Below are 15,186 nucleotides of genomic sequence, written 5' to 3' on the forward strand. Positions count from 1 at the left end.
CCAAAAAGGTAAAATAAAAAAGGGGTCATGACATTCAAACCATGGGGAACCATGGACATGAAGGCCGCCATGCCAGAGTTTGGAAGCCAATGCCTCGCACTAATATGATAAAAGCCCTTCATTTGTCATACATGGGTCCAATGCTATTCGTTTTTAAAGTTGCTTGTCAGATCTGCAGTCCTTGTCACAGATGCAGCCCATTCCGATTTTGTGACTCTAAATTAGGGTACCCAGCTTTTCCAAAGATTAAGGAACACAGGTAATACCGAACCAATAAATCTAAATATTTGACAGCAATTGGGTAACATTCTCTAATTAGCCTTACCCAGATAGTACCGACAGAACCACATCAGTGAACCAGCATTACATTCAAATGAGATTGCAATCCAACCGAGAAAAGGTGTTATAAATAATTAAATAGCAATGTTCAAAAATACTTAGGTTAAAGCTGCTAGATCATTTCCATTGTGGCGTACTCATTCAGAGGTGTGCAGTCTATTAGTTTGTGCGACATGGGTTGTTTAAATAAATCTGATTTACTTTAATTTGTACTGTGAAATAGTGCGAAAGACTGCAAATATTATGCACTCACTGAGCCAGTTACCATCACCGCCTGATAATGGCTTTTTTAATCTGGCTATCATTTTAGATTATTTTATCTTCGTGTTCGATTTTTAGTATGCCTATTCCACCAGTCTATCTTCTATGCTGTGGTCATTATTACAAGCCAGGCGGAGTGGAGTTCCTGTGTGGAATTCTGTTCCACCTGATCACGACTGGCTCAGTGTTCCAGCACCTGGTTGATTTTATCTTGAATCTGTCCTTGTTTGCTGGCTGCCCTACTTACTGTTTATGTCTTCTCTACATCTCTTCCTTCTAAATGCGTATTCCTTCTGCGTCTCATGAGTGTGCATTTTTTTATTTAATACCTCTTGTCTTTTGTATCTGCATATCTCTTCTATCTGCCTATTGGTTATTAGTTAGTATGTGTCTGAAGATCTGGGTCTTTCTGCTTTTATAGGTTGTCTTGTCTGTCTTTGGTATCTACTGGTCTTATCTACATAGCTGTGTCTTCTATATTTCAGCGCCTTCTGTGTACACTATCAGTATGCCTATCTACTGTAGTCCATCTCTGCCCTATCTAAACCATTCCTTTGTTTAGTTCTTTTGTGCCTGACTCTTTTTTCGTCGCCTGTTATTTCCAGGTTCTGAAAGTGTGCTGAAGAGACTGAATAAACAAATATATGGTAATTCATTTCTTTCTTATATACTTTGTTACTTAAAGCCTCCTGCAAACCATCAGTGCCTTGCAGAGAGAACCAAGCTCTCTTTATCAGCCGAGGGCAGAAACTGGTGAGGATTCATCGATATCCTGGTCTGGAGTGCCAAAGACTAACACAACTCCTCCTGCAAATGGACAGCAGAACTTCCCCATCCTAGTAAGAAAAATGGAAAAAGAGCTGTCCGGGCGAGAGACTCAAACACTGAACTCAGAGACTGAACCACTCACTTGCAAGACCGGAGCAGACTGCAAAGGGAATGGTCTTTTGTCCAAGAATCCCAAAAACACCCTGCGGCTGCCAGATGACCTCAACAAGGTGCACCCCTGCCCTGGAGAGAAAGGGGAGCCAGGGCGCATCTCCAATGGGTACTCAGCTGTTCAAAGCACCATCCTGGGCAGTGGTACAGCAGATCGGGAGGACACCCAGAGCACTGCTGCCGTGCCCATGACCACCACTCTCACTGCTTGCGGGATCCAGACCCAGCAGCTCCTTGAACTGGAAGAGAGAGAGACATGGAGCAAAAAAATGGACTTTCTTCTCTCAGTCATTGGGTATGCAGTGGACCTCGGCAATGTTTGGAGGTTTCCATACATCTGTTACCAGAATGGAGGAGGTGAGTCTTAAAATTAAAACCTTTGATATTTTGTTGTAAAAATGCAAGTTGGTGGCTTAGCTTTTCGGATGAGGCATTCTTTAAGAAAGCGGCCTGCATGTACTTGCCAGAATACTATATGCCCAACCGTGATTTCGGGCTGATTAATATGTTCAATATGTGTCTATGTTTGGAATGCTTTTATAAGTCACACATGGAGAGACTGTATTCTGAGGCTACAGGTGGGGACAAAGCCAAATCCTCAAGACCAGATCTTCCTACAAAAGTCAAGCTTCTTCCATAGGAAGAGATACTAATGCTAAGGAAGGGCACAGAAGCAAGGCAGTGGCCCCTTTTCCTCTAGTGTCCGGTGTCATAACTGGTTTGCAGTGTTATTTACAGGCATGCCTTGAACCCAGACTCTGACTTTACCCCACACTGGTACCACCACCTTAAGTTGGAAACTGCACTATGTATGATTCCCTTTGTAACATATTGGTGGTCATGTAAATATATATGTGTGTGGAGGGGGTATGTGCAGGGGCGGCTTCTCCTTAAGGGTGGAGGAGCGTCACCCCCCGCCAGCAGCGGCAGGTGCAAATCCTTTAACAGAAAAGGATTTTAAAGGGGCAGGGCCACAGGCTGTGACGTGCTCTGAGGGTGGAGTACTCACTCCCCCTCAGAGCGCATGTGTGTTTGGCCGGCCGTCTCAGGCCGGTCAAACATACATGCGCAGTGTGCTCTCTGCAGCCCAGCAAAACAGTTGCTGGGATGTAGAGAGCCTGCACAGGCTCCCAGTCCGCCTGGGAGTGCCCTGGCTGGACACTCCCAGTCAATCCTGATGCTGAGCAGCATCAGGATTGGCCGCAGGGCAGGGTGGGAGCCTGTGCCTGCGTGCATACAGCCAGCAGGGAAGAGGAGTGCGGCGTAGGACGGCGTGCACAAGGTAAGTGGTGTTTTTTTTTAATGTAATTTATTTTAAAGTTTATTACCCCACCACCACCCCTCACCGCATGCCACCCCGCCCCTTCCACAACCAGCGAGCCACTCCTGGGTATGTGTGTCTATGCACGAGTTGTGATGTGCTGGAACCCAATCACATCAAATGATAAATAATTTCATTGATGGAAGTACTAGGAATATTATATTGTTACTTGGCATATAATGACATACAAACCTGATCTTTGTCAATGAGAGCACATCTGTTTGTGTTTGCACGTCTGTGTCTGTGTGGGTCTTGTGTTTATATTTGGGGCCAAGGAACGAAGCATAAAGTCTTTATCTTCACCCTGTTTTCACATTGTATTGAACAAAGAAGATCTAAACACTGAAGAGTACTTGCATATTTCTTTAGGAGCAGCACCAAATCAAATATTGCCGTTTTAATCACCAGCAGCATTCAAGTAGGTTTCTTTAGGAGTCTGGGAATTGCAGTGCAGTGGTGCTGCATGTACTTAGAGCTAAACATGAAAATATGTTCTTCCTTGCAGATGGACCGAAATATTGTCTGTAACAAACATGGTTTGAACAAATTATTCTGTGCATCTAGGAATATGTGGGGAGCCAGGATTACACAAGGGATTGTATCCTATAAGTTGTCACGCTCCTGGAAAGTGAAGGTAGAACTACCTGTAGATCTTGCCAATAAAATGCCTCGTTCTGAGAAATATAACCACAGTCTTCCAAGAATTTAAACTGAGCCAAATCTGACTCATCCTTCACTCGACAGGTCTTGGGAAATTAATCATGCCAGTATATTGTTGAAGAGATCCAGCAACATACACGTTGTGCCGACAACACAACCATAATATTGTGTTATTCTCAACAAAGCGAGCGTTATAAGTATAGCATCAAATAAAACAAGGTTTTTATAAGAATACAGTTAAAAAAACAAGGCTTATCACTGGAAGACACAACATCTACTGAACATAACCAAATGACCCCTGATTAACATATACTGTATTAGGATGATATGTTATTGTCAATACTTGCACAATGAAAAAGTGTTTTTTTACCAATAATTTCTGAATGTTCAAAAGACATGCATACTTTTCATACTGTTTTTCACAACTTCCATGCTTGAATACCTATGTTGTAGTACTTTCAAGTATCAATGCAACAGTGCAGTACCAGTCCACAGTGTAACAGAAAGAGAAATAGGTACACACTGAAACTTTCTTCCTATTCTGTTACTCAAAAGGGCAAATGTCTTCATTCCTTAATGGGCACTTTGTTTGATATCTACTACACCCAGTCAAGAAGAGAGCTACTCCATAAGTCTAACTACAGGAAATGTACATGGGCTTTCAACACAACTTCGCCAAATACAGCTTTAGGCTTGGCCCGCTGGAGATTTTTGAGCTCCACAAAAAAAGACTAAGTATGTAGGTAGAAAGCTTGACCAATTGAAAGTGCAAAATATATCTGACCAGTGTCAGGGCTTCATCAGCCATGAAATTTAGATTTACTCTCCCTCTGACCTTTTCCCGCCAAACCCAATGGGTTCAACAAGACCTCATGCAGGAGCTATCTGGCTTTGAGAGGACTTTGTTGGCTAGAGCCTACAGCCTTGACCAGCTGAGCTGACGGATTCTGACTTCCATTTCACAGATTACGTCCCAAGGTAAAATCTTTGACCGGGAAGAACAAGCATGGTGTATCCCACCAGCGCACAGTCAACCTGAAACTGAGTTTGGTTCTGGTCACCTGCAAATGATACTTCTAATTGATGCTTTGCTGTCTCAAGGCGCTTTTTATCTTAAATCTTCAAAAATTCATATCTCCTGTTTCTCTGATTGGATATTTGTCATTGTGGTGTCATTCTGTTTATTAATTGTTACTTTAGTTGGTTAAATTGGAGTGGGCTTTTTGTTGTGTTGAGATATTAACTTTTTAACTGTTTTTGTACTTCTAAATGCTTTATACACTTTTCACTTCTGCTCTGTGCCATAGCGATCAGGTGTTGAGTTCAGGTTTAAATTATTGAAACCTTTGCCTGAATTTAATAGGCTAGGTATTTTGTTACTTGGGTGGAGCACAATCCACCTCAATTAATAACTCTTTCTCAAAGGTTATTTTTAATGGGTGCTTTGAGACAAATGTTTTAGCCTCCAGAGGAATGTGGGAAACCCCTCAAGTGTCTCCTTAGTGTTGTAGTGGTGGCTGGTGAGCTTTGAGAGTGTGGAACATTGTACTAGTTCACGCAACATTTTCATATAAAGTTGCTCAAAACATAAGAGAGTCCTCATTACATTTTCAAGTACGTTCATATCATACTAAGCCAATGAAGCCTGACACTTGTCAGGAATTTACCCCGTTTTGACAAAATGTGCACTGGCTGACCCTGTAAGTGAATAATTACCTCCATTATCCCAGGGCCAGCATTTTGTGATCCATATGGTATGGGTATCCCTTAAGCCACAAATTACATACAATATGCCAATGGCGGAAATTCGCTACTGATCACATCTATACGCCATGGACAACAATTATATATAGAATTACCTTTACTATGTCAGGGCAAGTATTTTGCATGCGTGGTCCCCATACGCTCTGGGTAACCTATTATCTCATTAATTCGATATAATATGCCAGTGCCAGACTTCTGAACGTTCTCTGGCATAAGAGGACTATCTTGTATTGTACTGTCAAAGTTTAAGGGAAACCTACAGTCTAACCAACTAGTAATAACAAATGTGGTCTTCAATCTTAATGCCAATGTTCCATGAAGTAAATGGATCTGTATACCATCAGTTATTTGGAAAGATAAGATTACTTCATATGTACTGACAAATCTACTGCTTTGATATGATTGTAAGGTAAAACTCACAAGGGTATCTATGTTATAAATTCAGATGTGTTTTTAATTTAAAATTTTAAATATCATTTTTGACCGTGATGGCAAGACACCATCAGCTAACTTTCTTCTGAACCAGACCTCGGAGATAGCATTCAGAATGATGATGAAATTGGATGGCTTTTTTAGTAGTCCAATCTCGTTCCCTGATAAAGCGATCAAATGGGGATTACTATTATTTTTGCCCATTTGAAGTTTCGTTTTATGCTTCCACGGTTAGGCTACAAAGACAATGCTAGTAGTTTCAGCTTTGGGAGTATTCAATGCACTCCACTGACTAAAACACTTTACCAGTGAATGATGGGGTGTGTGTAGTTTGATAGATATTTAAGCCTAATGCTGTGAACTTTTGCTGGGAAAATGCTGGGCAATTTACATAATGGGGTCTAGTCGAGTGTCAACCTTTGTGCTCATTGAAAAGGGATAGAAAGCTGAGTACGTAGTGGATGTAAGTGAAAAAGGGTCCTATCTTGGCGAACAAGAGGAGTCTTCATCCACGGAAGCTGTAAATGGAGGTATGCCAAAGAAAGCTAATATTTTTTAGTTGCTGAAGACCATGAGCAGCAGGACTGTAAAACGACTTAGGACTCTCGAAGAAACAGTATTTTCACGCAACAAAGCACATAAAGAGACATCTCTGTATGCCATAAATGAGAAGCCTTTTGCATCTGAAGACCTGAAAGACAGTGATGCAGTATCAAAACCATCATCCTCAAAGTAATCAAATAATTCAATGTCATGGACTCAAAAACTCAGGAGAAAGGCCTGATCATAGAAAGAGACCAAAAGGGATGACCGCCACAAGCAGATTTCAATGTTGCACGTTTTGGCATTAAAACATAAAGAGAATTTAAAGAAGCTTGCAAACATGTTCAGAAGCCTTAGACATAAACAGCCGTTTTTGAGCTCAATCTTATTTCTAGCTGAGACTGAATCTTTTCAATTGATATATATTAGTGTACCATCTAGCTGACATGGATCCTCTATAGTAGCCACGCTACATGACAGAAGAGGGGAAAAACAACAGGAATAAACAGGGGCATAACTCCAGGGAGGATGTTTGAGGTATTACAGCCTCCTAAAAATGCATTCTGTAGTAAACAGTTGGGTACAAGTGCTTTCAGTAGGGTAATGTGAATAGTCTGTCGATTTTCCCCTGGGATTTTCTACATGCCCACACTGACAAAAAAAACACTCTCTCTCTCTCAGTTTTGAAGGCATCAAAAAATGTTGACTAGTTTGAAAAATATTGCATCTTAAGTACCCCTAACAAACCACACTCCTCTCTCTTTCAATTGTCCCTTAAGCCCCCCTCATGTCATGCTTCTCATGTAATGTATTTTAACATTACATGTTAGCTTGTTTGTTGTGAAATCTGAAACTAACCCCCCCAATCTCATGGACCAAGTTAATCCCCTGGGAATAGAGGTTGAGTTTATAGGAGAAGCAGAGGATGAATGAGGAGGAGAAATACCTAGTACAGCATCACACCTGACAATTTGGAGACCATTAATACTATCATACTAATAGCTTTATTACACAGTAGGAATAACCAACAAAAACAATTTTCTTCTTGCAAAATAATACACAATCAGTTCCCCCTGATTAAACAAGAGTATAGCATTGGCTAGGAAGGTGCTCACAAAAAAAGAATACTCAGGCATGTGTGAACAAAGCATCTACTCACATACCCGCACATAAAAAAGGACCATGGCATTCAAAGACATATGACTACTCGACGAGTGGTTAAAACTCACAGTTTGAAATTTAAGACACTGTAAAAAATCTTATCTTGACGTAAAAAGGTAACACATATTCTAATAGCCTAATAATTAGTGATACAAGACATATCTTCTATTTTGATATGTTAGAACCACTAACAAGTTATGCTATTGTTTGTTACAAATGCAAAAAGAACAGATGATGGACAGAATGCTGAACAATGCAGACATTCATCCCCAGTCGCAAACATATGGGTTTAATCCATGTTTTTTTGTTCACCACACCACCCCAGTTTGGACCCAGCCATATGCAAATCAGCCTTAACCCTGTTCCCCATGAGAAAAGTCCAGCCCAAACTGCCAAGACCAGGACTGGTTTCAGTGTATCACCCTTCATCAGTCAGGCTAGCTTGAATCCAGTGGCATAGTGAGCACGGGACCCACGTCTGGGCATACCCTTCCCACTTGGGGCGACAAATGCAAAAAGAACAGATGATGGACGGAATCCTGAACAATGCAGACATTCACCCAGTCACCCCAGTCGCAAAGACCTGGGTTTAATCCATTGTTTTTTTTGCTCACTACGCCACCCCAGTTTGGACCCAGCCATATGCAAATCAGTATTGACCCTGTTCCCCATGGGAACAGTCCAACCCGAACTGCCGAGCCAGGTCCTCCCTGGACCGGAAACAAGCATCCTAGGAGCGGTTTCAGGGTATCACCCTTCATCAGCCAGGCTAGCTTGAATCCAGTGGCGTAGTAAGCACGGGACCCACTTGGGGTGACAAATGCAAAAAGAACAGTTGATGGACGGAATGCTGAACAATGCAGACATTCACCCCCAGGTAGTTCGGGCTGGACTGTTCCCATGAAGGGTGATACCCTGAAACCGGCCCCAGGATGCCTGTTTCTGGTCCAGGGAGGACCTGGCCTGGCAGTTTGGGGCTGGACTGTTACCATGGGGAACAGGGTCAAGACTGATTTACATATGGCTGGGTCCAAACTGGAACGGCACGGCAAGCTAAAAAAACCTGATGGATTAAACCCAGATCTGTGACTGGGGGTGAATGCTTGATTTGCTCTTCATTCCATCCATCATCTGTTGTTTTTGCAATTGTTTGCTTTAAAGCCATCACTACGAATATTCACAATGTGCTCAACAGTGGAGATACCACTGATACCTATCCATACTTGGACGACAGAATGTAAAGGTGAATTATCAGGTGAAATGTCAAAAAGCAACAGCTAAGGCAAGGTTATTATTACATCAGCTATAGTTTGCAGCTAACATAGAACAAATATTGCTCTCAGGATCAAAGAGCGTTGCCAAGAGGGTGCTTATTCTCCACAAGAAGTACCCTGCCATTTCAGTGCATGGTGCCAGACATAGGGCCTTATTATGAGTTCGGCAGGCGGTTTAGGCCGTCTGCCGAACTTCAGATGAGGAGGTTGCCGCCATAGTAGCTACCTCCCTGCCGGACCCATTAAGAGTTTCCCGCTAGGTCAGCGGGCGGAAACCTCAGGTTCCGCCCGCTGGCCTAGCAGGATACAGCCTAAAGCATTGTATCTGGCTCGTAACTGAGCCGGTGGCAATGCTGTAGGATGCAGGGTGCACCAGCACCCTCAGGATGTTCCCTGTCTGCAAAGCAGACAATGAACACTGAGAGGGTGCTGGCCAGGGGGACCCCTGCACGGCCCATGCCAGGTGCATGTGCAGTGCAGGGGCCCCGGTGAGGCACCCTGAGCCGGTTCTCTGCCAGCCTTTTCATAACGGTGCTACGGCCTTGAAAAGGCAGGCAGAGAACGAGGTCATAATCCCCAGGGCAGTGCTGCCCTGGTGGATTAGGACCGCTGCAACCGGATCAAAGCTCCCAGCAGTGCTGGCAGTCCCACTGCGGCACGACCGCCGTGGTCAAAATATGGGACTCGGACCGCTGCACTGGCGGCAGTCCGACCGCCATCTGCGAATCTGGTGGTCAGATGACCGCCAGACTTGTGATGATGCCCATATTCTTTATGACAACAAGGGAGGTAATGGAGCTCTTATGGTTGGTACCATCGTGAATTCATGTGGTAGTAAGATTAGGAGGCATGGGATGAACTAGTCAAGGAGTGGACATCCTTGTGTTGGTAAACTGTATACAACCCATAGAAAAACAAGATGGTAATAGATCTGAAGAGTATAGTGACAAGAGATGCATTCCTAACAGGTCAGGGAGTACATATGGTAGAAATCGCTGCACGGTAAAAATGAACAGGATACTATTACTGGCTTTCAAATATGTTTAGTGTATTTAATCATAGGTTGAAGAAAATAATTAGCTCTGACCCACACTGACTGAAGTAAACTACAGCCGGTCATTCAAATAGCTGACAGTGCGAGTTACTCACACATATTTTAGTGCTGCTCTGGACAGACCTTTTCCTTGGCTTTTACCAACATTGCAACTATTAAATCTTTCTATTCTGAGTTTGGGTCACTGTCTTAAACCATAAAAGATCTGCCGGTTATTAATGCATTTCTTCCTGATTTTCCTTCTGTATCCATTAAGGCTAATTCTCTGCCTTTGTCGGCAGACTTACATGTTCGTTCTGTCTGATGCAAAATATTAACCCAAGAAGGATACATATCTCTTTGGTTTGTATTTCAGAAAAACCCCGTGGTAGTTAGATATGGCGGAAGGAAGATTCAAGCTGCATGATTCCAAACATATGAAGAATGTGTCTCAATTTTTCATTACAAAACGTTAGGTATCACAACCTTTTCCTAGGAGAAAATGCAATAGTGATGCTTAGAAAAGTATTTAGGACCTGGTCCCTTCTGAAATAAATGATCAACTTTCCCACTCTGCCAGGAACAGTATGGTGTTCTTGCTCCCTACAGCAATGACAGGACGCAGGCAAGTAGATTAAATAGGTTGTATTCCTCATTATAACCTGGGACATTCTGTCCTCAGCTAGCGTGCTCCAACTGCACCCTAGCCCCAACCTCTGCTTCTCGAATACCAGGGCCAGAACAAGGACCCAGAATGGGGAACAGTCAGCACTCTAGAATCCTCTCGTCTACAAACTGGAAAATAATCACAAGAAATGCAGTGCGAATTATACGAATTTATGCACATATCATGTGGGACACGGTGCTTACAGATTGGAATAAAATTACAAGAAAATGTGAGTAAACTTAGAAAGACACTTGACAACAATGTAAAGCTAATAGGACATGAAACTATAGGGAATAGACTTTCTATCATGTGTATTTACCTCCTCACCGTCTGAAAGAACACTTTCACTTGTAATGGACATATATACGTATTGGTAAATCAAAAGTCGGTTAGTCAACATTACACTTCTTCATTTTCACAGGCAGTGCTGAAGCAATTCTGAGGGGTGTTCCTCTTCCTCTTGTTCTCAGTCCTTTAATCACATACTTCCTGACTCGTGATGTTTCTGGTGGAAGACTAAACCATGTGTCTCATCCCTTAGTCTGTAAGTCTTTGCTCTTTTCTGTCTTTGGGGACACTGCTTTTAGTACTTCTTCCCCTCCACACTCTTCACACTACAAATCTGCAACCTTGCCGGATTCACAGATTATCCTCTCATCCCACATGCTCCACTGAACAATGGAGAGCACCCTCTTCAAAAACTCAATCAACCCTTTGACCACCATCACTAGCGATGCATGCATTACCTTTAGTGAATGTATTCTTCCAGTTATCACTTACCATCACTTAACTGAACAGAACTGCTCATGACTTTTACCACCTATAAAGGGTCATAGAATTGTCTCTCTCTCTTAGACACTTTCCATGGCTTCTCTACTCTAACCCATTGCACAACTGAGGTTCAACAGGAAGAGTTCTACAACCATAAAACGTCTTCCACTTATCATGTGTTCTTTTAATCTTGCTTCTCAAAACATCCGCTGGGCATTGTTATATTATAGATTTACACAACCACTTTGAATTACACTTATTTCTTAGGCTCCTTCAACTTATTATCTCGAATTGAGACAACCTAGTAACCTTATTAACATTTATACTATATTTTCACACTTTCTTTGCAAATTGAAGTTCACAGTCAGTACTGCTTTTCACAGCTAACTTACTAGTGGTCTTTAGTACGCAATTAAACCTTTCAATCATTCTGTTTGAACTAAGATTACGTTAAACCACATTTTAATCTTGGTAACTCTGCCACTCAACAATACTGCAGTCATCACCCCTCGCCCCCCCAATTCATGAATACTACAGCAAACATGTTTAAAACCAGATCAACAACTGTTCTGTACACTCTCTGAACTGCTAGCCAATGTGGAAAAATGCCTACAGTATTATGGGTATAACAAATGTCGGAGGGGTCCCAGTTGGCTCCTGTGATATCTGTATCAGCACATTCCAAAGATTCACAGAAATTATCTTTTCACACAAAGGAGGTTTAAGTGTTCTCAAGCTTTTATCTGCCATACAACACTATGCATTCTCTCATCATCCTTTCCACTACAATCTCCACACCAGACCACCTGTACAATTCCCTTAGACTTTAAACAGGGCCGCTGGAATTATGCAGCAGGGTTGAATAAATTATGCACAATGAAAAGGCAAATTATGCAGCAATATGGCACATTTTATGATAGCATTACTTCATTATTTTGTCTTACTTACACTTGTTCACACTGTCTGGGCATTGGTTGTAATTCATTAGTACCATTTGTACACCCAAATATAGTAATAGGCAACAGAAAGATGACCAGTCAACCTTTGCAAAGGGCCTTTCATTGGGCGGTAATGTGTCACTGCGATTTTAGCACAAACATTACTTCCCAAAATTGCCCTAACGTCTTATCTAATAATTCCTTATCCTTCCGTGGCCAATCCTTTCCAACATACTTGTTGTAAAGTACCCCTTTTTGGATGGTCACCTCCCATTTTTTATATCAAATGCTGTTGTTTTTGACCTGTCAGTGTACTGAGGCCTGCTAAACAGGCCTCAGTACCTATGTTCTTTCCCTTAAATTGTATGTCGAGTTGCATAGGCCAATTGACAAGGACCTTACCACCCCTGTAACTCCCTAGTAACTGGTACCCAGGGTACCCAAGGCAAGGGTGGTATAGGGGGTCACCAGGGCTGCAGCACTGATTGTGCCACCCTGAGTACCTCAAAGTCAAAGAGAGACTGCAGAGCAGCCTGATGCTTGAGTGTGACTCTGCCCACACAAGGTGCAGGCAGGGTTCCTGTTACTGCCCATGGACAGACGAGTCACCCCCGAGACAGGCCCCCCTCTAGCCCAGGGGGCAGAGTGCACTATCCCATGGCTGAGAACATATATGCAGGAGCACATATGCACCCGTACTGGCATTTAAAACGTGATGCTGGCCCGAGTATCCAGAGGTCTATTGGATAACATAGGCTGGCATCTGACCACTGCTCAAATGTCCAGCTCTGCAATGGCCCAGCCGAATCCTGCTGTGTTTGGTATCAAGCGCTGTGCTTTTTAACCCTGAACATGATACCCATGTTTAGGATTACAAAGCAGATGCCCAAATGGCCCCTTTACAGGGTGCCCACCAAGTTATCGACTCCTGTACTGTTTTGGCAGGCTTTCCTGAGCCACTGCCACCACAGACAAGAGTCTGACCTCCTGCTGGTGGTGCTAGCACCTTGGCAGGATGTAAGATAAAGGGCCTGAGCAGAAAGGAGGTCACACCTCCTCCCACCCAAGTTGGGTAGTGATATAAGCATCAAGGCGGTCAGCTTCAAAGGCTTCCCCCGCCTTTGATGTGTAAGTAGCTGTCCCCCCAGTGGAGGACAAAGCCATTCCTGCCCTGCCCGGCGAGGCAGGCAGGAAATTAGTTATGCAGGAGGCGTGCACCTCCAAAGGACTAGCCCCCCCTTGTAGTGGGCTGGAAGGTCTGCACACCCGAGGGAGGGTTCTGCCATCTTGGCAGACCCTAAGAAGATTGGGTTCTGAGCAGAAGAGTGACATAATCCCACAGGAAGTCATCACTCTAGGGGTGAATTAGCTGCAGGGACTAGAAGCCCATTTGCCACTGTCCCTCACACCCTTAAATGCCCCCTAAACCAGGATTTAAGGGCCCTCCCCTGGCACCAGAATTTAGATCTTCCCTGGAAAAGAAGAAAGAAGCACAAAGAGACGTCCACACCAACAACAGGACCTGGACTCCAGCCCCAGCGCAAAGAAGAGGACACAGAGTGACCTAAGGAGTCTAGTTCTGGAACCGCATGCCCGACGTGTACCTGAGGTGAAGACTCATTGGTCCCAGCAAGAGGGACCCTAGTGGATACTGTGAATCCAAGGAAGACTCCACTGACTGGTAGTACCAGTACCCTGTAAACTGCAGGAGTAAAGGTGGGTGAGATCGAAGAACTGCGACTCCACAGGCTCTGCGTGTCTGAGCCTAAAGAAACTTGGTTCCCAGCATTAAAAGGGTGGTAGTAAGGACCGTGCCAATTTTCAAGCCTCTACTCTCTGCCAAACGACCTCTAGCCGTCAGAAAGCTCGTGGACCACCCTTGCAATTACCAAGGCTTGTTGGTCACCTGCTTGTAAACAAGATGGCCGCACACCGTTCACTGACTCTAGGGCACCCCCCAGCATAGAGACCAATGTCGCCAGCGACCCTTCTTCTGTGAGATCACAGCCTGAAGTAAGTGACCTTGGCACGACCATCCCAGTGATTGACAGCTAGAAGCCATCTCTGCACCCAGAGCCACCGGACAAGGTGATGAAGATCCAACTGTTGATTCCTGGTCGTGGCCCCCCCAGAGAGCTCTACATTTGAATGATAGAGTGTGAGTCCACCCCCAAGTCCAGTTTTGCAATGGAGTGTAAAACCCACCAGCCATTATGGACCGCCAAGGACAGCCTAGTCACCTCTGCAACCGAGTTCCCTGGGCAAGTAACAAAAGTCTGACTGTCGAATCTTGGTTTAGGTCCCCGCAACACCTTAAGTTCCCAGGGGTTCGTCGGAACACACCCTACAAGTGCCCGAGTGCACACTGCTATTTTTCTCATTGACTGTACATAATATAAAGTTTAAGGCACCACGTACATGTCCTTTCAACGCAGCTTCGGTAGCTTATTGTCCTTATTCATTCGTGGTGGCAACTTCCTTGTGAGCAGGTGAACGAATAGCAAGTTTGCAGTTTGTGCAATGCTGACTTGTTTAGAAGAAGCACAGGTGGGCCTGACTACTCATTGCCACAACTGTGGTGTTCGTTCTCTCAGTCCCTCCAGCAATTACAGGACACGGACAGGCAGGTGAAATAGGTGTTACTCCTCATGACAACCTGAGACGTCCTCTCCTTAGTTCCGTTGCTTTAACTAACACCAGTCTAGCCGAATCATCTACTTCCGGTATCGCACGGTCACTCCATGGAAACAGAATAAGGAGCAGCCAGCACATTCTACAGACCCTTGCCTGAAGTCCACACTACATGGAGGACAATGTTGTCCAGGACGTTAGCAAGTGTTTTTGAGCCAGGCAAATGGTAATTATGCAACTGATTTGCAAATGTGTTGTAATTCTATTTTGCTCGGATAAGAGTGACTAGGCTGGAAACTGAGACTACGGATATTTTAAAATATTAAGAGATATGTTAGCTATAATATGTCAAGATTTTAATAAAAGAAAATAAAGAATAACAGTGTTTTGGTTAAATAAAAGCAAAAAATGAATTTGGTGCATTAGCATTCAGAATGGATCAATACGTCAAA

At 43.6% G+C, this 15,186-nt stretch overlaps 1 protein-coding gene across 1 annotated transcript in view; it reads left to right on the plus strand.

Moving 5' to 3' along the window:
* The window catches only part of SLC6A4 (solute carrier family 6 member 4), a 328,754-nt gene that overhangs the window by 95,634 nt on the left and 217,934 nt on the right, over positions 1 to 15,186 (plus strand). Inside the window, exon 2 of the mRNA XM_069226260.1 lies at positions 1,286 to 1,896. Within this exon, the coding sequence (XP_069082361.1) occupies positions 1,286 to 1,896 (611 nt within the window). The remainder of the gene's footprint in view (positions 1 to 1,285; positions 1,897 to 15,186) is intronic.

The sequence above is a fragment of the Pleurodeles waltl genome, chromosome 3_1 (assembly GCF_031143425.1).
Source record: "Pleurodeles waltl isolate 20211129_DDA chromosome 3_1, aPleWal1.hap1.20221129, whole genome shotgun sequence".
NCBI classification, from domain to species: Eukaryota; Metazoa; Chordata; class Amphibia; order Caudata; family Salamandridae; genus Pleurodeles; species Pleurodeles waltl.